The sequence below is a fragment of the Leptodactylus fuscus genome, chromosome 6, assembly GCF_031893055.1.
Source record: "Leptodactylus fuscus isolate aLepFus1 chromosome 6, aLepFus1.hap2, whole genome shotgun sequence".
Classification (NCBI taxonomy): Eukaryota; Metazoa; Chordata; class Amphibia; order Anura; family Leptodactylidae; genus Leptodactylus; species Leptodactylus fuscus.
In genome coordinates, this window is record NC_134270.1 from 178,060,621 (window position 1) to 178,085,834 (window position 25,214).

General features: G+C 44.8%; 1 protein-coding gene across 1 annotated transcript; it reads right to left on the reverse strand.

The window, feature by feature from the left end:
• Window positions 1–1,656: 1,656 nt before the first annotated feature.
• Window positions 1,657–6,268, reverse strand: LOC142210181 (N-formyl peptide receptor 3-like). The gene is made up of 3 exons (XM_075279207.1): window positions 6,265–6,268; window positions 5,874–5,976; window positions 1,657–2,599 (listed from the first exon to the last, which is right to left on the reverse strand). The coding sequence occupies exons 1-3, from the start codon at window positions 6,266–6,268 to the stop codon at window positions 1,657–1,659; spliced, it is 1,050 nt and encodes a 349-aa protein (XP_075135308.1).
• Window positions 6,269–25,214: the final 18,946 nt, after the last annotated feature.

Sequence of the window (25,214 nt, forward strand, 5' to 3'; positions counted from 1 at the left end):
TCCCTTCAACAACCAAATCTTGAAATGTGTAGTCATTAAGCCAAGACCAAAAATCAGTGGGTGTCAATCTAGAGGTAAGAAGCATATATGGTAAGGCACTGGCTGGAGCAATAGGAGAAGGGGTAGGTGTTATGGTCAGCAGGGTTTATTAAAAAAAAAAAACTAACTAAACCCTACGGAGCCCTGTGGGCTACTGACTGCTACCACCTAAGTGTGAATACTGTCTGACAGTTGAAGTCACTGCCAGCTAAATTAAACAACCAGGTGTGCTCTGTTACCAGTCACAGAGCCCTGTGCAGTCAGAGCAGCCGCACAAATAAACACTGGCTAGCCAGCACTCCTGGACTAGCCAGAGACCAACAAACCCTGTGTGCTTCTAGTTCCACTGCTAAGGACAGGCAACAAGCAGAAGAGACCACAAGGAATGGACATGAGACCAGTGGAAATCTGTGCCAAGGTCTGATGAGTCCAAATTTGAGATCTTTGGTTCCAACCACCGTGTCTTTGTGCGATGCAGAAAAGGTGAACGGATGGACTCTACATGCCTGTTTCTACCGTGAAGTATGGAGGAGGAGGTGTGATGGGGGGGGGGGACTTTGCTGGTGACACTGTTGAAAGGCAAAATTGAAGGCATACTGAACCAGCATGGCTACCACAGAATCTTGCAGCAGCATGCTATTCCAAACTTTTCTGTGGCCAAACTTTTCTGTAATATATATATATATATATATATATATATATATATATATATATATATATATATATATATTTGTACATATATAAAAATATATTTATAGATACACAGAATATTTGTTCTTTTTCCTTATTTATTTGGTCATTAAAACAATATCCTCAAAATTATTTAGCAAAATCTTTCTCAAATCATTGTGTTTATACAGATTTTTCATAAGCTGCTTCTTACACAAATACGTAATGCGAGCAATAATACATTTACAGTAGATAGATAAAGTCCACCAAACATTGCAGTACATGAAGAAATTTCAGGCGATACATATTTTAATTCATATTGATAGGATAATGAAGAGACATAAAAGAATCTCTAGAGATGATGAGATGGCTTTGCTGATTTTGTCCCAGTCTACAAAGTAAAGCCAAAATGCCAGGTTATGATGGATTATTTTCTTTTTTAATTCAAAATCTGTTATTCAAGGGACAAATGTCTCCCGAACCAAATATGGTTCTGTATAGGAGACTTTAATAGGAGCAGAAACATTTGTTTCCCTTTGTAGATATACAAATGAGTCTGTAAGACCATCATGGGGGAGATGACTTGTTAGATTTTGCTACAAACAGCGGCAAGTGCTTCAGTTCTCTTCTAGAATAGCAGTTCAACAAAACCCTCCTGTAACTATGGATGGCATATCAGTCTTTGCCCGTGTCACAGCTGTCTGTAGGCAAATCATATATATATAAGGCCCCTGTGCAAAGATAATGATCCCTACTTTGCTTCATCGGTTTCTGGCCACACAGGTATGGCTCTCCTCCTATTGAGACCCAACATGGTAATATCATTGGTTAAAGGGATATTTTGAACTTACTTTAAGCTAATTTAGATGAGATATCAGCTGATGATACATTTCTTAAAATCCTGAAAGATTCTTTTAATATTTTATACATAGATAAGAGGAATATAATTTACACATCTCTAGTGCGAGCAGGTCCGCCATCTTCTGGTTCTCTGAAGGCGTCATAAGGATGTTCACTTAATGCTTTTTCGACCCTGGCGGGGATAGATCTGAAGAAGCCTTGTCTAAAATCTTGGCCCATAAAAACATAAATGATTGGATTGAGGCAACTGTTAAAGACAGCCAGGATGATGAAAGTAGTATTAATTACATGGAATTCAATATCAGTTCTATCATATATGGATGTTATTGAGAAAATGTAATATGGAGACCAGCAAATGAAGAAACACAATATAATAGCGAAGATGATCCAGTAGGGTCTCTGAGATCTCTGGGGTCTATTACTTTTTCTAATTTTGAGGATGATGATCACATAACTGATCAAGAAGATGAGAAGAGGGATCCCAAACATTATAACAAATCTGGCCAGCTGGAAGTTGTGTCTTAAATTAGGATTAGCATCATAGAAATCAACTACACACCATTCATTTACATCAACATTATAGAATTCATATAAACAATACACTACAAGCGAGAAGACAATACTCAGCACCCAGATGCCTCCTGCAATGATCCACACTAGTTTACGTGTCCTGTGAACTTTAGCCCAAAATGGCCACAAGACGGATACACAGCGGTCAATACTCATGGCGGTCAGGAGAAAAATACTGGCGCACATGTTTTCAGTGAATAGACCAATACTTAGTTTGCAAACCAAACAAGTGATGTTGAGTGTTCCATGAAAATAGTTATACCACTGTACAATACGCAGAGGCAGAGAAGCGCAGCAATAGATGTCCGCTATGGCCAGGTTGAGGAACCACACGGCACTGACTGTCTTCTTCATCCTGAATCCGGCAATCCAGATGACTAATCCATTACCGATAATCCCAAGGACAAAAATGATGCTGTGGAGTATATTTGATATCTTCACTAGGAAGGTGACGTATTCACTTAAAAGAACAAAAACATATATAATAAGGTAGAAGTTAGACTCATGAAGAATTGATTGCTTCATAAATATTGTGTACACCGGGGTATACATTTATTATTATTATTATTATTATTATTATTATTATTATTATTATTATTATTATTTATGCTTACTTATATAGCACCATCATATTCTGCAGTGTTTTACAGACATTGACAATCACTGTCCCATATAGGGCTCTCAATCTATGGTCCATGTCCACAATCTACGGCTCACAGTCCCGATCAGTATGTCTTTGGCGTGTTGGAGGAAACCGGAGTACCCGGAGGAAACCCATGCAAACACAGGGAGAACATATAAACTCCTTGCAGATGTTGTCCTAGGCAGGATTCTGACCCAAGACTCCAGTGCTGCAAAGCTGCAGTGCTAACCACTGAGCCACCGTGCTGCCCGTGGAGAAAAGGGGACAAAACCCAAAATTATGTAAACTGTGATGCTAGGTCATCTCACCATGCACTACCTTTGATCCCTTGATTTTTTTTAATTAATAAAAGCCGTTGCTGAGATATGCTTATGTTTTTGCTCTTATGTGAAGAGAAGAAACCTTGTGCAGTGTAATTATGCAATGCCCAAGGATTATAGTTAAAATTGCCCCCTCTCCATAGACATGCTTAACATGTAGATGTATCACAGTTGCTGATGATGGATGACACGTCTGGTACAGTTGTAGATTGTCTCTCCTAACCTTTTACTACCATTAGGCTGAGGCCCCATGTTGAAGGATGCAGCAAAAAAGTACTGAACTTGCAAACCTCAAGTCTGACTTCCAGTCAGTTGATAAATGTGTACAAGCCTTAGAATCCTGCTCTGCTGATATGGTCTCGCATGCTACAGTCTTGGAACAACACGTCTGCGGCCAGACCTCCCACCTCAATAAAACCTACTCTCTCATAGAGAATTTGGAGAACAGTAACAGGAGGGGGAATGTGAGAATTAAGGGTCTTCCAGAATCCTCTCTCCCTTAGCTTTGAACTCTTTTGCTAAAGAGTTATTCGCTACGCTACTTAGACAAGAGAGAGACGACTCCATTCAAATAGAACGCATCCACCACGCTATCAGACCTAAACCCTGTTTGGATGAACTACCTAGAGTTGTTATTTGCAGGCTACTTACCTCCGCTGACACCACTGACATCCTCCGTGCAGCCCGGGGACAAGCTGACTTAACATACAAGGGAACAGAAATCCGCGGTCTCCTTGCTGCGCGGCGTCTCCCTAGGGGACGTGTTAGGAGTTCTATTGGGTGTGCTTAGGTCATTAAGGGTTAATCTTTTCCTTGCCTTCAGTCTCCATGCCATTAGCCATCAGGTGTGTTCTCTGCTGCTATTTAAACCCCACCCAGGCATGGATCCTTGCCAGTCATTCACTTTGTGGTTCCTGGTCTCCTGCTCAGTCTGATTCCCTGTCTGTTTGTATTCCATATGTTTCTTGGTTTTTAGACCCGGCTTGTATTTTTGACTATCCCTTGTCTTTTGATTTGATACCTTTTATTATATCTCCTGGCTTGACCTCTTGCTCGTCTGACCTCACCTTCTCTTCTGTGTCTTGCTGGGACTTGTGGTCCTCCCTGGTTCCATGCTGTTTAGTCTTTTGTTTTGCATTGCAGTTACACTGTGCTTTCTGTTTAGGTGTGACCCCATGACTCCAGTCCCTAGGACTTTCAGGGCCTCCTCTCCCCTTATCCTAGCCGCCGGATAGAAGCGTAAGGAGTCGTGGTAGGCGCACTTCAATTAGGAAGTGCATGGGTCTGCCTCATCTCAGATATTACAGCATAGTCATAGCCGCAGGGCCTGCGACCCCTTTTGTCATTAGTTGCACAGTGTTGCTTTCCCAGCTGTGTCACTTTGCACTGCCTGACCCTGACTCCAATCCTTACATCTACTCTACAGAAGAGAAGACTTCTCAAACTCCTTCTGGACTCTTTCCGACACCATTGTCTCACCTATGCCTGGCTTTTTCCTTTAGGAATCTTTATTTTCAAAAATGGACGCAGGATAGCAATCGACTCTCCTGAAGATCTACAAACTGTGTACAACTGCTCAATATACCTCTGGTGGAGGTCCCTCCGTGGTAGCAGGTATCAGAAGACTTTTCTTCAATACCTCTGCTCCCCTCTCTGGATATGGGAAAAGCAGGCAACAAGTTTCTAATGAGATACTTGCAGAGCTCCATATTGTGGGGCGGACCTCCACCCCCCAGGGAACACGTGTCCCTTTTGTGTTCTTCATTAAATTGTTGTTCTTATATAGTCCCCCCCCTCTCTCCTTGTCTTCTTTACTATCTGACATGTCACAGACATCAAGCTCCTTCATACCACAGCCTCGCAGGAACTCTCCATGGTGCTGAATCTGCTTTACAACAAGCCGCAACATCATTATGTTCTCCTTTCAGCACCATAGAGAGCTATAGACACCCTTTTCTCCTGCCCCTCTCATTCATCGACGCTCAACAATCCCACCCTCTTACATATACTCACATCTCATTGTCTGCAAATGATATGATGCAAAATGATTAAATTTATCATTGTCGTATGCTATATTTTTACTCAAGGTCAGATGTTATGGGGCTTATGCTATGAGAGTATTGATTAGGTGTTTCACTTGCACTTTAACAAAGTTCCCTGAAATGATGCTCAAAAGATTCTTGTTTGCAAGGAAACCCATTCATTCTAACCCTGCTCATAGCTGAGAGCGTACAGCTTTGGGAACATCACTGATACATTGTAACAAGGAGACACATGTATCATACTGCAAGAAAATATTGGAACTTGTAATAATTGGAATCGCAAGTCATTATGGGAGTATTTTTGAGGAGAAGGAAACTCCACTACCTCATGGAGGAGAATGTGTTTGTCCCAGATACAAGGAAGGACCAAAGACAAAAAATAACCTTCCTAAGACGGATGGCAGATCGCCCAGTCAGTATAAGAATTGCACTTACTCCCATTTGACACAACATCAAATTTTTCCCGCGTGGTATTCAACCGAGGACACCAATAACTATACAGGGTGCTATCCGATTGAATACTACTTGCTCATCTCTAATGGAGAGATAGGACTACAGCGCTGAGATATTTTTCCCCTTCAAATTTGGTAAAACCTGAGATGGAGGCTCCGGTGTAGATGTGAACAGAGCCCAACCATTATATAACAGATGCCGGAATTTATGCAAATAATAGACAAAAAGGAATAACTACATGAGGAAAGTATACAAGAAGGAGGAATAGGAACTTACTCCAGGTCATGATCGTAGTATGAGGTCCCGTTATCTAAGGTCTTGTTAAATAAGGATCGGTTATATAAGCATCGGTTAACTGTAGTATTCATTCTGACTTTACCTAAAAAGGAATAAAAATAATAATAGATAAATCAGATAAACATATTATTATGTAATTTAATATTCAGAATCTATCTATCTATCTATCTATCTATCTATCTATCTATCTATCTATCTATCTATCTATCTATCATCTATCTATTACTGTGGGGGAATAAAGTGGTCATGGAATTTTAGGACACTGGGGCCGATGTTACTCTGGTGAAGCCTGAATTGGTCCCTCTGAAAAGTATTAACCCCGGGAAAACTCTGAACCTGAGGGGTATTGGACAAAAATGCCTAACTGTACCCATGGTTTGTGTCCATCTGGACTGGGGTGCTGGAAAAGGAATGCGGTATGTAGGGACAATGTCTGATCTGCCTGCTAATGTGCTGTTTGGGTCAGAAAGAGGTAAGTGCTGTCTTGACTGCACACACACCCACATCTGCAGGGGGGGTTTGCCTCCTCAATGTGACCCTGCTGCAACAACACAACACTGTAGCCCATTGTGAATCAACTATTCCTAATGCTTGCCCTAAGAATGTACAGAATAGCTCCTCTGAGATACTGGGGGCAACCCCAACCACTTCAGCCAGTACCAAATCAGCACCACACTGTTAACTACAGTGCTGGCCAAAAGTATTGGCACCCCTGCAATTCTGTCAGATAATACTCACAAATTCTTTGGTATTATTATCTTCATTTAATTTGTCTTCAATGGAAAACTACAAAAAGAATTGTCAAAAAGCCAAATTGGATATAATTCCACAGCAAACATAAAAAGGGGGTGGACAAAGGTATTGGCACTGTTTGAAAAATCATGTGATGCTTCTCTAATTTGTGTAATTAACAGCACCTGTTACTTACCTGAGGCACCTAACAGGTGGTGGAAATAACTAAATCACACTTGCAGCCAGTTGAAATGGATTAAAGTTGACTCCACCTCTGTCCTGTGTCCTTGTGTGACCACATTGAGCATGGAGAAAAGAAAGAAGACCAAAGAACCGTCTGAGTACTTGAGAAGCAAAATTGTGAGGAAGCACGAGCAATCTCAAGGATAAAAGTCCATCTCTAAAGACCTGAATGTTCATGTGTCTACCGTGCGCAGTGTCATCAAGAAGTGTAAAGCCCATGGCCCTGTGGCTAACCTCCCTGGATGTGGACGCAAAAGAAACATTTACCAGAGATTTCACCGCAAGATTGTGCGGATGGTGGATAAAGAACCTCGACTAACATCCAAACAAGTCCAAGCTGCCCTGCAGTCCGAGGGTACAACAGTGTCACCCCGTACTATCCAGTGTCAGCGTCTGAATGAGAAGGGACTGTATGGTAGGAGACCCAGGAAGACCCCACTTCTTACCCAGAGACATAAGCCAGGCTGGAGTTTGCCAAAACTTACCTGAGAAAGCCAAAAATGTTTTGGAAGAATGTTCTCTGGTCAGATGAGACAAAAGTAGGAAAAGGCATCAACATAGAGATTACAGGAAAAAAAGAGAAGAAGACGCCCCCTACAGTCAGACATGGCGGAGGTCCCTGATGGTTTGGGGTTGCTTTGCTGCCTCCGGCACTGGACTGCTTGACCGTGTGCATGGCATTATGAAGTCTGAAGACGACCAACACATTGTGCAGCATCATGTAGGGCCCAGTGTGAGAAAGCTGGGTCTCCCTCAGAGGTCAGGGCTCTTCCAGCAGGACAATGACACAAAACACACTTCAGGTCAGCACTAGAAAATGGTGGTGAGAGAAAGCCCTGGAGACTTGTAAAGTGGCAGCAATGAGTCCAGCCCTGAATCCCATAGAACACCTGTGTGGGAGGGGAGAGATCTCTTGGTGGCAGTTTGGAGAAGGCCCCCTTCACATCTCAGGGGGGACCTGGAGCAGTTTGCCAAAGAAGAAGGGTCTAAGATTCCAGCAGAGCCTTGTAAGAAACTCATTGCTGGTTAGCGGAAGCGGTTGTGCGCAATTATTGTGTCTAAAGGTTGTGCTACCAAGTATTAGGCTGAGGGCGCCAATACTTCTGTCCAGACCATTTTTGGAGTTTTGTGTAAAATGATCAATGATTTGACTTTTTTTTCATTCTCTTTTGTTTTTGATTTTTTCATTGCAAGCAAAATAAATGAAGATATTACCAAAGAGTTTGTGCTTGTAATCATTATCTGGAAGAACACGAGGATTATCTGACAGAACTGCAGGGGGCCAATACTTTTGGCCAGTACTGTATGTGCAAGGTGGTCAGGTAGCTCACGGAGGTCTCCGGGACTATCTGGGTGAGGAACAAACGGCTGGTATTGCAGTGGTCACTCGCAGCCAGAGTGCTAAAAGGGATGGAAGGTATTCCAACCACTGAGCCGCTCCCTCGATCACCCGGGGACAGTACTCAGACTGCCGTGACTAGCCTCACCGAGCCCGAGGGGTCCAGTGGGTATAAGACATGCACATCTCTTCTGTCTTGTGCCAGTAAGGAGTTCAGGGATGCTGTCCAAGCTGACCACAGTCTAGACACATTAAAGGAGTGTGCCGAACAGCTTCCCTTGGAGTGGGACAAGGAACACATGTACTGGAAGCAAGAGAGGTTATACCAGGAAATGGTTCCCAGTGAGGGATAGAAAAGTCGGCTAAGGGCGAAATACTTAGAAACTCTTCTATCTTGTTCCAGTCTGGAGTTCAGGGATGCTTTTGAAGCTGACCTCAGTTTGGACACATTAAAGGAGCATGCCTACTGAGGGACAGGAAAGTTGACCCAGGGAGAAAAACTTAGTGATACCCCAACCCTATTGGGTGGAATTGTTGTGGATTGCTCATGGCACTCATGGCTCATGATATTCCACTGGCAGTCCACCTGGATATCGCTAAGACTAAGCCACTTATTATAATAGCCTAAGATTTGGACAGATCTAGCTAAATACTGTCGTTCATGTGACACTTGTCAGAAGATGGGCATGGTGGAATATGGCTCCAAAGCCCCAATGATACCTGTGCCCATCATAACCGAGCTTTTCCATTGGGTAGCTGTGGATCTCAATGGACTCCTGTCCATTCCCAGCCGCACTGGGAAACACTTCATATTACCAGTAGTAGACTACGCTGCTAGGTACCCAGAAGCTGTCACTTTGTGTGAATGGTTCAATGGCATCCTGAAGCAGATGCTCAGGATGTTAGTCGAGTCCCACGGGCATGACTGGGAGCCTTATCTCCCACACCTACTGTTTGCTTACCTGGAAGTGCCTCAAGCCTCAATGAGGTTTACCCCCTTCAAGCTCTTGTATGAGAAGTGTGTACATGGGCCCCTAGCTATCATGAAAGAGTCCTAGGGGGGGCAGAAACAGCCATCCAAGGTTTGAAAGCCACGGATTATGTCCTGCAATTCCTTGCCCAAATGCAGACTATGGTGCAGCTGGTGCATGACAACATGGTCCAGGCTCAGGCCAACCAGAAGCACTGCTATGATCAGAATGCCCAAAAGGGAACATAGTCCATGAGCACCAGGACAAGTTTTAGGCAAAATGTACCAGTCCATATATCATGCACCGGCAGGTCAAAAGCGTCAGCTACACAGTTGTTCCAGGCCAGAACAGGCATAAGGTCTTCCTTTTGAACATAATGAAGGATCATCAAGACTGGGAAGCTAGTGCCTTTCTAGTGTGCAGTCTGCTAGAGGAAGGTGAAGAGGAAGACCTTGTTGACTTGCTCACTTATTTTAGGGAGGGGGTTCCAGCAACCCCCTGCTAGCTGAGACCCAGCGGCCACGTTTAAATTCAGCTGCCCAAAATTTGACGGTGGTACATGATGGTGCCGAGTCCCTGTACACAGTGTCCAACTCGTCTTTAATTTGCGAAGTCGTATTACCTTTCAAAACAAATATCTAATAAAAGCTCGATATTCGGTTTCACAAAATCACTCGCGTAGACTCACTACAACGACTGTCAAAGGAAAAACGCTGGTGCAAAATGGTTGAAATTGTTGTGAGTACATTCCAATGCATGAGCGAACACATTCCCCAACTTTGGTTGACCAGTGTTGACATCTACATGTGGAGGTCAGAAACTTTTCAGACTACCCTCGTATCGTACCATATTGTATATAGAGAAGACCAAATACAAGAAGAGAAGATCCAACCAGAATATCGGACATCATGGATGAGTGTGGAATCAACCAATGACATTATCTATAACAAAGGAGGCTCCAGTAGCTCTTAAATAAAGGATGTATATGAAATGTATTCATTTAACCCTTTAGGATGAAAAGAATCCACCTCATTTAACGTTGAATAGCCTTTCTATCAAAATCTCCTCCTCTAGGGGGATAAAGCACCTTCTCAATACCGTGAACTGTAAACAAATAGGGTCACCTGCATGAACCTCTCTGATGTGTCTAGAGATAGATGTCATTTCTTCCCTTGAAATGTCATTGACATGTTCTCAAATCCTCCTCTGGAGCTCCCTCGTCGTCTTACCAACGTATCGGAGCCCGCAGGAGCATGTCATCACTAGGGTTGAGCGATCGCGATCGGAATTCTGAACACGATCTTTTTAGGTGGGATCGAGATCGGTACTATTTCCCACAATGCTTTGCTTAGCCTTCACACTGAGTATACGTTCCACTCATTCTGAGTGCAGTGTATACTCAGTGTGAAGGCTCCGCTGCGGTTCCATAGGAATGAATGGAAGTAGCCGGCACACATCCTTAACCCCCTGTGCGCCGGCTGCCTCCATTCATTCTATTGGGAGACTAAACTAACATCTCTAGTAGCTACTTACCTCCAGAGATGGCTGGTCTGCAGTGCCTGGTGTTCTTCTTCGCCTCGCTGCCGCTCCACGCTGCTCTTCTCACCTCGCTGCTGCCGCCTCCCAGGTTAGTGTTTAAAGAGCTAGGAAGGCGGGGCTTGTGGCTTAGGAGAGTGTGGGCGGGTACAGGGCGAGGAGACGTGACGTCTCCCCTCCCAGTACCCGCCCACACTCTCCTAACCTGGGAGGCAGGGGGCATCGAGAAGAGCAGCGTGGAGTGGCAGCGAGGCAAAGAACACTGGGCATTGGACCAGCCATCTCTGCAGGTAAGTGGACACCAGGGGGGACTAAGTAGCCAGAGGATTAAAAAAAAAAAATCCTCTGGCTACTTAGTGATTCACTACACAGCGTGGATTCTAACAATTAAAGCGTCAGAAGGGCGTTTCTGACAGTTAGCCAGGGACGCACTTATGCCCAGCAGCGCCTATCGCGCTGTACTGTGGAGCGGGGAGGAACACTCCCTCCCCTCCTGATAATACTCGTCTATGGACGAGCACTGTGAGCAGAGGGAGAGGGCGTTCCTCCCCGCTCACACTGTACAGCGTGATAGGCACTGCTGCGAAGAAGGGCGTCCCTGGCTAACTGTCAGTAACGCCCTTCTGACTGTAAAGCGCTACGGTACGTTCTTGGATTATACATTGCCCTGACTCCAGGCAGCCTCTATATAGTTGCTTGAAGTCTCACGAGAGACTCTACAAGCATTCTGACACCTCAAATAGACACTGGTCCCAGGAACAGCAGTCGGCATACCAAATTAAACATAATCTTTCCCCATGTTCTATCATGATGCAGGTATTGTCACATAGAAACATGGTGGGGGTTTGAGACCATTAGCCTACTAGTCCGCACTACTAGACAGTATTGATCACGCTCTGCCAACCAGCTTCAGAGCAAATACCAGCTGCTGCTTTAGTCCAGAAGTCAGAAGATTTAATCCTACAACACCCTGTTACATTGTAAATCTTCACATTACACTTCAGAGGAGTCCAGGTCTAATCCCAGTCACTCTCATGCCATGGGATTTAACAAAAGGAGGGAGGGATAGAAGGCGAAGAAGCAGAAATGGAAAATTATAACCCCATGACAGACCATGATCGTCAAGAGATGATAATTGATGAAACAATGGGATTGTCAAATGTAACTGAAACACCATTTTCTAACCCTGATGCTGAGCATGTTGTAAATTTATCAAGATTTTGGGATGAAGAACAAGTCACCGGGTACACAGCAATCCAAAATTGCAAGGTAATTGTGTAACAAGCGCTCCCATCCTCTGCATCAGCACAGAAGACGAAGCTGAAGGTTCTCATTGATGGCTGCACATTGGGGAAAGGACTAAGAATTAACTGTTATACAGATTCCAGGTTTGTTTTTGGACTAGCACATGGTTTTGGTGTTATCTGGAACACAAGATGGTTTCTGACATTCTGGGGCAAACCAATAAAAAATGCAGAAGCTGTGAAGGATTTACTGGAGGTCCTTGAGCTTCCAACAGAGGTAGCCATAAGATGATCACACCATAGAAAATGATCCACCTACTGAAGACCCTAAGAGTCGCACAAACACTACACACCCCATTATCATCCACATATTTTCCCCCGACATCTTCATGGTGGAGCAGCTGCCTGCAATCCTTACATCACCAAGCCCAATGTCAGCAATCAGAGGGAGCCGTGTAAAGCCCAACCCTGGACTAATGTCTTTATCCAACCTCATCTACTATGTAACTATGTATCTATGTAACCCCAACATTCTGGTAAAGATTTATCATTGGTGCCGGGAGATCCATTTACACCTCTGATATTAACCCTAAACACACAGAACTAGATCCCCAACTCTCTGATATCATGTAGTGTAATACTCACCGAGTCTCCGCACTTCTGTCTCTGCTCTTTAGTCCGCTCGTCCTTTTCATTCTCCCCGACTTCCCCATTCTATGTCCTAAGGACTGTCTGACCACATTCCTGTATGATCACTTTCCTGTATGACCGCGTATTGGAACTTATCTGCTCACAGCTAAAACGTGTCAAATCTATATGTTTTACTACAAATTATCTATGTCAGTCTGCAGAGATCTCATTGTGTGCTGCACTGATACTGTATATCTGGCTATGCAAATGTATAAGCTAGAAATATGAAGTTATTTAACCCCTTAAGGCTGAGTTCATACGGTGTAAATTGGCACGCAATCTGGCATGTATATGCGTGTCAGAGTTTGCACGCTTAAAAAAGATCCCGTTGATTTCAATGGGGGGTTACAATCGTATACGGCACGTACTTTTGCAGGCGCAAAATTACGCGCGCCAACTGACAGCTGTGGCAACTTCTTCTTGGTGAGGTTTATCAAGGGCATGGCAAGAACACTATAGTTTGGTACAAACTTCCTATAGTACACTTTCATGCCCAGGAAAGACATCACATGCCACTTGGTCCAGGGTGTTGGCCAGAACGTGATTACGTCCAGCTTTTCAGGTTCTGGTTTCAGGGTTTCCCCACCTACCTGGTGTCCCAGGTACTGAACCTCACATATGCCCAGCTGACATTTTGACGGCTTGATGGTCAAGCCCACATGTTGGATCCCGGTTGCCAGTTGACAGCTGCTTGCAATCACAATGAGTCATGTCACGGTGCCGTGATGAGCCAGCTTGACTCAGCGGGGCAAGAGCACCCAATGCAGTACCTCGGTCGGAAGCTTCTGCCGCAGGAAGTGGCCTACACCAGGGTGATGAAAGCTTAGCAATTGTTTGGGCCCTGCAACATCTGCAGCCTTACTTATATGAGCACCACTTCATCATAGTGATGGATTACAACTTTCTGCTCTAGATAAAATTAGTAGCACGTGAGAATGGACAATGGTTACGTTGGAGCCTGGTGATTCAGCAATACAACTATGACATCCGACACAAGCTCGGCCGGGCCCATGGCAATGCAGGTGCTCTGTCCCAGTGGGGTAAGACAGCAGAGGAGCATGAGGAAGGTGAACGTAGGAACCTCCTTCCTCCCAGCTGGAGCCACACTACAAAGAAATATGTTTTTATAATATTTCCTTAGGAGGACTTGCTACAGTCACCCTGATAAATTTCTCAGGTGCACAGGGCGAAGGCGAAGATGCACGTTTCCAGTTCAAACACTGAGCAAGGGAAAGGTCCAGACACTGAATTCATTACCCAAAGGGGATTGGGGTGTTACCCCTGGTGTCTACATGTTGGGGGTCTTGACATGAACTACTGTATCTCTATTAAGTTTGTTTTATATTCAAGGATGCCCCTCTCGATATTGAGGAGTCTTGTACAAAGCACCTTGTTCATCCTGGTGAAATCTGGATCATCTGCATGCTTCTCCAATTCATTACTTAAACCTGTAAGGCATCAAGGCATCCAGTTCGAGAGCCAAATGTTACCGTTTGTGTGCTAGCCTCTCTAGCAGCATCGCACCTCTAATGAGGCGAGGTGAGGCGCCCGCCTCTGGCGGCAGCCTGGGCGATTTTTTTTTTTTTCTCTCTGAACCAGCGCAAGGAGAGCAGCCTGAGTCAAACATCTACGTATCAGCGTAGGTGGCGTCATCATGCCGCCTACGTTGATACGCAGACGTCCTGTGGGAGAAGAGGATCCGGCAGCGGGAGCAGCAGCGATCGGTCGGTAAGTATAATAACTTTTTTTTTTTTTTTTTATAATATTTTTATTGAAATTTATAATAGGAATACAACAAATAGAGAATATACGATTGGGTAGGGGTTACAATCACGAAGAAATAGGAAGTTATTACAATTGTGAGTACAAATCGTTGGTGATAAAACATATGTGATAAAACATTGGTAATGAAACAAGGTTGGGAGAACAGAGATGACAATCAAACCAAAACATCTTACATGTGAGAGGTTTATGGAAAGAGTGGAAGAGCAAGTAGTAGTGGCTTGTTCAGTATTTGACTTTACGGCAGACATGGCGCCTGCCAAAAGTCAATAACTAGAGGAATGGATCCCTGTGCACCTGGTGAACGAGAGTTGAAGGTGGGGCTTAATCAAAAGATAGGTAGACAGGGAGGCGTTGTGGTTGGTGAGCTTTGGAGTAGTCAAGCTATTGTAGGGGGAAAATATATGATAAAACAAACTCAGTTGACCATTATCAGGCACACGTATGCGGAAAGTGGGGGGGAGGGAGGTGTGGGGGAAGGGAAGGTGGGAGAGGATGTGCGAGAGGGGAGAGGGGGGGGGCGGGTGAGTGAGATATTGAGGGGGTAGGGGGGGGGGGAATAGGAGGGAAGGCAAACTAGGTTGCGACCCGCGGCCAGAGCGACCGCCAGGGGGTCCAAATCTTTTCAAATTTGTGATGAGATCTATTTTTCCAGGACGTCAGTTCCTCAAATCTAGAAATTTGATTTACTTTCCCTATCCATTCTGATTTGGTAGGGGGGTCAGAGGACAGCCACTTCAACGGAATTAAGGCATTTGCTGCTAGTATCAGTAAAGATAAGAGATTGGATTTTGAAGGTTTGTAAGTGGAGGACGGGAGGGCCAGTAGGACCATAGTGTCCGTTAGTTCAAATGAAGGGGAGGTAAGCTCGCGGATTACTTCTTGAATCGATAGCCAGTAAGTCTGTATTTTAGGGCAGGACCACCATATATGGAGGAGGGAACCTTCCTGAGATCCACATCTCCAACAAGATGATTTGTCTGTCAGGTTATGCTTCAGTAGCCAGTTTGGTGTCCGATACCACCTGGTGAGCAGTTTATAGTGAGATTCTTGGAGGCGAACACAAGGGGAAAACCCATGAGAATGTGACAGAACTTGTTGCACTTGTTAGTCCGAGAATGTAACGTTAAGGTCATCTTCCCAGGCGAATAAGAAGGCGGGTTTCTGAATCACCAAGGGGTCAATGTGAGATGAAAGAACATATGAGGTTTTGTGAAGAAGCTTGTGTTTTGCCATGACTGAGCGTTCGAATGTGGTCAGCGAGGTCCGAATAGTCCCCAGGGCAGTGGCTTGTTTAATTATGCCTTCCAAATGTAATGTGTGTAGGAAGGAAGGGCTGGGCATATCTGCGAGCAATGAGTGAAAGGTCTCTGGATCAAATTTTCGGTCGGGTCCCAGGACATCAAAGAGTTTTTTAGGGATTAGAGTTGACCAAACAGGGAGGTTTGCCAGACTCGACTTTCCTAAGAATTCAGGTAGGGTGCCTAGTGATAGGAGAGGAGAGGGGTATGGAGCTAGGGTGTTTCTCGCATCTCGCCATGTTTCGCAAGCTCCAAGGAGAAGATGGTGAACGTTGCTGGACTTATGTCCGGGGCAGCCGTAAAGCCAGAGGTCGGAGAGGGTAGAGTGTCCAAAGGTGGTGCGTGACAGGTCTGCTATCAGGAGGTTCGAGGAATTGTACGTGAGGTCCATCCAACGTTTCAGTTGGACTGCTTTGTAGTAACTAAAGACGTTAGGGAGGCCAATCCCACCTGCTTGTTTCTTCCTCAGCAGCAAAGCCATTGAGAGTCTCGGGTGTTTTTCTCTCCAAAGAAAGGAAGAGAAAAGGGATTTTAAGGATTTAAAAAATTGAGGGGGTAAACGAATTGGAAGCATGTGGAGTCTATAGAGTACTTTGGGTAGGGCATAGGTCTGCAGGAGGTTGCGTCTGCCAAACCATAAAAAGGGCATGCCTTGGTAGGACATTAACATTTTTCTGATGTCCGCCAGGAGTGGGATAAAGTTAGCCTCATAGAGGTCCTTGATGTCTGCTGTTAAGTAGATACCTAGATATTTGATCTTGCTGGAGGTCCATTTCAAAGAGGTGGAAGCGGCTATTTGAGTCGCACGATTCCGGGGGATATTAATGTTTAGGACTTCTGATTTGTCAAGATTAGCTTTGTAGCCCGCTACGGTGCTGTAGTTACTGATTAGGTTAGTAATGGTTGGCAGAGCTAGTTCAGGATTTGAGATCAGAATGAGTACGTCGTCTGCGAAGGCGGCTGTATGTAAGGTGTGCTTCCCTATGTTCAAGCCGTGAATGTCAGGATTGGACCTAATTAGCTGTAAAAGAGGCTCCAGGGTTAGAATAAACAAAGAGGGGGATAGGGGGAAACCCTGTCATGTTCCATTCGTGATGTGAAAGGGGGTTGACAAAGTACCGTTAATTTTTAGTTTTGCATAAGGAGTGTCGTAAAGGGAGAAAATGGCGGTGATAAACTCTGGAGGAAAACCAAATTTTTCGAGGGTGGCCTTCATAAAGAGCCAGTCAACTCGATCAAAGGCCTTTTCGGCATCTATTCCTAATAGTATCAAGTCCGAGTGAGTTTTCTTTGCGTGGGCGATAGCATGGAGGAGGCGATGGGAATTATCTTTCCCCTCCCTCCCTAGAACAAAGCCGGCTTGGTCCGGATGTAAAAGTTTAGGGATGAGGGATTTAATTCTATATGCTAGAATCTTTGCCCACAGTTTAAGGTCGACATTTAGCAATGAGATGGGTCTGTAGCTACCGCAGGCGCTAGGGTCTTTTCCCTCTTTGGGTAAGATTGTGATATGGGCTTCTTGAGCGTGTTTCGGGAGTGCTTTTCCAGAGAGGAGAGCATTACAAGAAAGGGCAAAGTGGGGTAGAAGCGTGGAGAGAAAGGTTTTATAGTAATGAAGGGGGAAGCCATCCGGTCCAGGGCTTTTGCCTTTAGGAAAGCTGTTTAAAACCTGTCTTATTTCTTCATGAGATATGGGGTCGAGGAGGGGAGAGATGTCCTCGTTGGTTAAAGAAGGAAGGTTTACAGAGGATAAGAAGTCATTTATTTTGTTTTTGTGGAGAGAGATGTTCTCATTAGTGCGGTGTGAGGTGAGATTGTAAAGATCTGTGTAAAATTTGTGGAACGTGTGTGAGATGTCCTTGGTGGAGCGCCTAGTTATCCCTAAATGGTCTGTAATCTATGAAATAAAACAGTTTGATTTTTGTTTTTTGATCATGGAGGTCATGAGCTTACCTCCTCTGTCCCCATGGGCATAGATCCTGTGCTGGAAGTGGAGGAATTGTTTTGCAGTGCGGGAGTTTATAATGTCTTTCAGTTTTTCTCTAAGGGAGCGCAATTCTGCGTCCGAGTTGGTTCTAAGGGAGGCCTTGCGAAGTCTTTCGATTTTTGAGATGTTGGAGAGAATGGAGTCGAGTTCAAACTGTGACTCTTTTTTAAGTTTAGAAGCAATAGAGATGAAAGCCCCTCTTATCACAGACTTGTGGGCTTCCCATGTAATTGTGGGGCAAGTGTCTGAATTTGCATTGATGCTAAAATATGTCTCTAGTTGTTTTTTGATTGAGTCAGTCACATCTGATCTATCGAGGAGTGATTCGTTTAACCTCCAGTTCCAGTCTTTCCTCGGGAGCTGGGCAAAGTTAACTTGGATCCATACCGGGGCATGATCTAAGACAGATATCACATCTATTTTGGCCTTAGTGACATGGGGTAATAGGTCAGTGGAGAGGAGAAAGTAGTCTAAGCGCTGATAGGAATTTCGAGGGTTAGAGTAAAAGGAGAAGTCTTTTGTAGTGGGATTAAGGGTTCTCCAGACATCTATTAAGTTTAGGTCAGAAAAATCTTGTTGAAGCCTGCCTCTGGCTTTCTGCGGTGTGGAGGAGGAGCCTGTGGAGGTGTCTAAAGAGGGATCTAGTGCTAGATTGAGGTCGCCTGCTAGTATGATTGGGCCTTCAGCAAATAACTCTAGCTTTTTGAGGACCTCTAGTAGCCAAGGGACCTGGTCTTTATTGGGAGCATACACATTTACAAACGTATATTTCTGAGAGGCGATTGTGCCTTTGAGGAACAAGAACCTGCCATCTGCGTCTGCATATGTCTGTGCGGAATGGAAGGGAACTGAGTGGTGGAAAAGGATGGAGACCCCTTTTGTGGCTGCCGAGGGGTTGGTGGAGTGGAAAGAAAGGGGGAAGTATTTTGTTGAGAAGCGCGGGATTTTTCCAGTTTTGAAGTGTGTTTCTTGCAGAAAAGCTATTTTGGTGCGAAGTCTTTTAAGAATGGTAAATATTTGTGATCGTTTATTGGGGGAGTTTAGTCCGTGGACATTGAAGGAAGTGAGAATGTGGTCTGACATAGCGGGGAAGGGCCTGGCCGCAGGTCGCAACCAGCCAAAGGTATAAGAAGAGAAAGAGATACAGGAAGGGAGTAAACAGTGAGGTATTAGAGGGAGGAGAAGAAAAAGGGAGGGGTTGGGAATAAAGGGAGCGAAGGGTAGGGGGAAGCGTGAGGGGGGTAGAGAGAAAAGGGAAATGGGGAGGGAGAAAAAGTGAAAGAGAGGAGAAGGGAGGGGGTTCAGACGGAGAAGGAGTGTTAGAGAGGATAGGATAGGGAGGGTCGGGGAGGGGAGAGGGGAAAGTGTATCTGACTACGTCAACTGAGGGAGAATAATGTAAAGTCAGGGAGAAATAATTTTTTTTTTTTTTTGGCGAGGGTGCCTGAGACTCGCCAGAGGTTAGCATAGAAAATTTTCCGGAGCTATCCGAGAATGGATAGCGGGTGGGTGGGGAACGAAGTAAAAGTCCTAATCGTCACAGCCTACCTGACGACCCTAAAGAGAGTGGCGTGTAACTAAATGGGTTGAAAATGGAGTGATGTGAGTTGAGAAGTGGGGAGAGCTGCAGAGGTAGTGGGGGGGAGGGGGTAGGTAGAGGTGAGGGGGGGGAGGATGTGGGGGAGAAAGGGAGAGGAGAAGGGGAAGGGGGGGGGAAGGGGGAGGGGAAGGGGAAGGGGAACCGGGAGTTTTAAAGCTTTGGGGAGAGTTCCACGAGATTGAGGCAGTGAGGGCTATGACACCGGGAGTAGTCTGGTGCTACTGTTAGCTAAAGTCAGCAGGTGAGAGTAGGGGTTCAGGTATGAGCCGAACAGGGCGGGCACGACACCACAGAGATAATTTAGTGAAACAGTAACAAATATAAATTTCTGAGTCTCTATTAAGAGAAGAGGGAGGAATGAAAGACAAGTTTTTGGTAGGTTGAAGAGAGAAGCAGGAGCAGGATGAAAAGGGAGAGAGAGAAGAAAAGGCAAGGGGTAGGAGCAGAGGAGGGAGAGAGGGAGGGGAGGTTGAGAGTGAGCAACACCAGAGAAGAGCAAGCATTGATGAGGAATAGTATATCAGTGAGGCTACTATGGCTATGAAATCCAAATACTAGATGAAAAATATGTCACACTAAGACAAAAAACTTAATGAACTTAGTAAGAAGCTTAATATAACTGATTAACTTGACCAGAGAAAAAAGTTCTTAACATAAAACATTGTAAGCTAGCTTAAGGAGGCCTAAAGCCGTAGAGTAAGGGGGGGGGGGGGGAGAAGATTAGGGGAGGGAAGAGAGGAGGGGGGGGGGGGACCATCACCCCTGACCGTGGGACCCAGCTGGGAGGGGGGCAGGGGGAAAGGAGAGAGCCCTGATTGTACACAAGGCATATGCATTAAGTAAGAGTAAGAATGACATATAATATGTAAGATGCATCACATTGTGAGAGCTCAGCGAAGAACTTAGTATAACTGTGAATGCGGGTAGAGATAAATTCTTGACATATAACACTGCGGGCTAACTTGAGGGAAGGGGAGGAGGGGGGGGGGAGGGAGGAGGAGAGGGAGGCTAGAGGGGATCCATCGCCCCCGGCCGCGGAACCCGAAACAGGGGACTCGGGGCCAGGGGAGAGGGAAAGAACCCTCAATAATACACAAGGCAATAACATTAGGTGAAGAGACTCATCTGAATGGGGGGATTCCGAGCAGTGTTGTGAGGAAAGGTCCCATTGGGTTTATATCAAGGGAGGAGAACATTGGATCCAGATAGAGAAGCTGGTACGGAACCGATGGTAAAGTTTATAGCAGAAAACGTGGATGCTCTACCGGTCCTGTCCGTCCCCAACGGTAGAGGACACCTTGGGGTGATGTGTCCCTGAGAAGTAATACTAGGCGGGTGTCATAACAAGAAATAACAGAATATAACAGAGGTCTGTTAAGGGAGAGTGTCAAGAAAAAGGGTTGGCGACAAGGCTGAGGAAGAATCAGTCACTGATAATGCCCCTAGCAACCGGCTTCTTCTGTTTCGGAGATTTAGTTCTGCGATATGGTGCCTGTTTCTCCAGGGTGGGTAAGGGTGGCCAATCGTGCACATCCTCGGGAAGCATTGACCAAGATGGTATGGGTATCGGGTCCAGACCCAGTAATGGCCACGCTGTAGCTAGGTCTTCAGGGGATCTGATATATATCCTGCGGCCCTGATTCATGACAGAGAGACCGAATGGGAACAGCCACGCATAAGATAAGCCTTTCTCTCTCAGGGTAGCTAGCAATGGTTTCAATAATCTCCTCTTAGCGAGTGTGGAGGGTGCCAGATCTTGATATAGCTGTATTTCATGGCCCTCATACATTAGGGGTCTCTTGTCCCTTGACACCATGAGGACTTCTGTTGTGTCCACAGAAGTCAATAGACCACATATTATGTCCCTAGGAGGCTCTGTAGTTGCAGGCTTAGCCCTAATGGAGCGATGTACCCTCTCAATCTGGATGGATGCAGCCCTCTCTGAGCCTAGGATGTCTGTAAAGATGGCGGACATGATCTCCCTCAGAGAGTCTGGGGGGAAAGACTCAGGTAAGCCCTTCAGTCTGATGTTTCTTCTCCTGTTCCTATTCTCCAAGTCCTCAATCATGTCATGGAGGCGATTGAGATGGTTGTGATGATTGGAGATATGCAATGCTGCTGTGGCCGTGTGTTGTGTTATGTCCGTGTGGGCAGACTCCAGTCTATCTACGCGGCCTCCCATGTGTTGGAGCTCGGCTCTCATCTCAGCTAATTCGGCCATAACTGGGGCAATAGTTTTTGCTAGGGCTTTCATGAGAAAGGCTTGGGTAATGGGGCGCGTACCTGTGTCCTGTGTGTCTGCGCCAGACATGCTCTCCACGTCAGACTCTTCAGCCGCGTCCCCTTACTGCAGATCTTCGGTCGCCATCTTGCGCGCCAAGGCCGGAGACTGAGAGGCCTTTTTTCGGAAGAATTTGTGGAGTTCTGCCGAACTGGACCTGCGGTTTGGTGTCCCCGGCAGGTCCCCTCCACGTTCCCGGTTTTGTTTGCCCATTTTCAGGCGGTTAGTTGCGGTAGGGTCGGGGTAAGGCTGCTCTGTAGACGGAGCTGCAGGCTCAGACCTCCATCCACTTCAGCGGTTAGGCTCCGCCCCCTTTTTTTTGTTTATAATAGGCCGCTGCCTGCTGGAGTATCCCCGAACCTGCTCACTGCCGTACCTGCTTCCCCTTGTACTTTAGGCCGCGGCGGGCGGTAGTGAATAGGCCTGGGCCAAGCCGCGATCCCACTATCGCTATTATTATACTCCGGGGTCTTTTTAGACCCCCAAGTATAATAATCGGACCCCCAGGGGAGGTGAGGGAACGTAATAAACAATGTTACTTACCTTTCCAGGATCCGGTGTTAATCCAAGCAGGCTTTGGGCCTATATGGTAATGCCCACACATCACATGGTCTGGGATATTACCATATAGGCTTGAAGTCTGTGCTAGCAATACTATATAGGCCTGAAGCCTGTGCTAGTAGTAAAAGCCTGTTACTGCTTAGCACAGGCTTTGGGCCTATATGGTAATATCCCAGACCACGTGACGTCTGACACATTACCATATAGGCCCGAAGCCTGTTAGGATTAACATCGGAACACGGAGAGGTGAGTAAGAGTGTTTATTATGTTCCCTCATCTCCCATGGGGCTCTGACTATTATACTTGGGGGTCAGACCCCTGAGTATAATAATAGTTCATGGGTGTGCAACTGTGGGGCATAACAGAACTTGTAGAGTCCACGGTGGCCCCTGTAACCTCTATTATGCCCCACAGTCTATTGTGCCACTGTGGGGCATAATATAGGCTGCAGGGGCTGCTGTGAGATATATATATATATATATATATATATATATATATATAGTTGGATGTGTGGAGAAGTGAAGAGTCAAAGATGTCTGTGTCTCAAACTTTATAGAGTCAAGTCACAGCTGGAAGAAGTGGTCATGGCGGTCCAAAGGGAAGAGATGGGAAATGTGGGAAGACGTCTCCTGTGAGTATTACTGCACAAAATATCACATTGCATTGTATTTATTGTCATTTTGCAATTTATTGTAATGGCACTGCTAGCACCCCCAATACGGGGAAGGGGGGGGGGGGGGGCGTCTTTTGATCGTCCGCCTCAGGCAGCAGAGAGACTAGGTTCACCACTGCTCTCTAGTAGACCCGCGCTGCATTGGTCCCATTCAGCTGAGAAGACAGAGTCATTTTGAAAGGGAGATTCATATCGAAACTGTAAGCCCCAGGTATAAGACTTCTGTCTCTGCTCTTTAGTCCGCTCGTCCTTTTTATTCTCCCCAACTTCCCCATTCTATGTACTAAGGACTGTCTGACCACATTCCTATATAATTACTTTCCTGTATGACCGCATATTGTAACTTATCTGCTCACATGTCATATATGTCTAGTCTATGTGTCTATGTTATGTTTTTCAAGAAATTATCTACATCCGTCTGAGGAGATCTCATTGTGAGTAGCACTAATACATCTGGGTGTGCAAATGTATAAGCTGGAAGCATGAAGTTATTTTACACTTAGGGTAAGTTCACACAGGGTTTTTTGGTCAGGGTTTTGAGGCTGTAATTGCCTCAAAACCCTGACCAAAAAGACGGCTCCCATTGAAATCAATGGGATTCACTCAAGAGCTTTTTCCAGGAGCCGTTTCTTCCGGCTCCCGAAAAAAAAGCAGCAAGGTGTTCATTCTTCAGGCCGAGTCGCCTCATGATTCAGCCTGAAGAAACTCCTTCCTCCCGACTAGGCCTATTTATTGGGCCTAATCCGGAATGGAGCGCGTGGATGGATGCCGGTGCAGTGCAGAACAAAGAAGGGAAGTGTCATTAGTAGGGTTGAGTGATCAGTATCGAAAAAGTTCGGATTCCGATCGGCAATCGAGCAAATTTCACGATCGGGATCGGCTGGAAAATGATCAGAAATCGGATTTTAAAATCGATCCTGAAATCTCAAGATCGGCTCAACCCCAGTCATTAGGCTTCTGCAGGTCAGAGGTTGTGGAATTATTTCCAGGTACCATGATGCATTACAGAGCCCTTAAGGTGTCAGTGCACTAAACCCAACAAGTAATGCATTCTGCGCTGTAGTGATTATTCTGACCCCAGAGATTCCAAAAATGAATACACAGCGGGTGGTGCAAAATGATATCTGAGATGTTTCCAGATATCTTCTATTTCAGTGCCCAATATGTCATGTCCACCTTGTGCCAGTGTGAGAAACCAGTTCTCCCATTATTATGTGTATTTCCTGATTTTGGATAAACCCTACGTCACCCTTGCTTGGAAATACAACAGAGCTGAAAACTATTTATGCAAAATCTGGTCTGCAAAAGCCAAATGACACTTTCCTTTCTGGGCCCCACCATGTACCCATACAGAAGATTATGACCACATATGGGGTATTGCCATGTTCAGGAGAAATTGTTTATCAAACCGTGTTCTGCTTTTTCTCCTTTAACCCCTTGTGAAAATGAAAATTTTGGGGATAAAGTGATGTTTTAGTAACTTTTTATTTACACGCCCAAATGTTAGTAAAAATTGTTTTGGTACGCTATGGTTTTGCAAATGAGACGTGGCACCTGAAAACTATTCCAGCAAAATATACTTTTCAAACATCAGATGCCAGAATCTATGCAAATAATAGACAAAAAGGAATAACTACATGAGGGCAATGTACAAGAAGGAGGAATAGAAACTTACTCCAGTTCGATGCCATCTGACGTCTCGTTATATAAGGACCAGCTATCTGTAGGATACATTCTGTCTTTTCTACCTAATAATGAATAAAAATAATAATAGAAAAATCAGATAAACGTATTATTATGTAATTTAATATTCAGCACATTGCAGCAAAGGACGGTGTAATTGTATTGTTTAAAATATTTGACTTAGCTGAGCACTGAGAATGTATTCTATCTATCTATCTATCTATCTATCTATCTATCTATCTATCTATCTCCTATCTATCTATCTCCTATCTATCTATCTATCTATCTATCTCCTATCTATCTATCTATCTATCTATCTATCTATCTATCTATCTATCTATCTCCTATCTATCTATCTATCTATCTATCTCCTATCTATCTATCTCCTATCTATCTATCTATCTATCTATCTATCTATCTATCTATCTATCTCCTATCTATCTATCTATCTATCTATCTATCTATCTATCTATCTATCTCCTATCTATCTATCTATCTCCTATCTATCTATCTATCTATCTATCTATCTATCTATCTATCTATCTATCTCCTATCTATCTATCTATCTATCTATCTATCTATCTATCTATCTCCTATCTATCTATCTATCTATCTATCTATCTATCTATCTATCTATCTATCTCCTATCTATCTATCTATCTATCTATCTATCTCCTATTTATCTATCTATCTATCT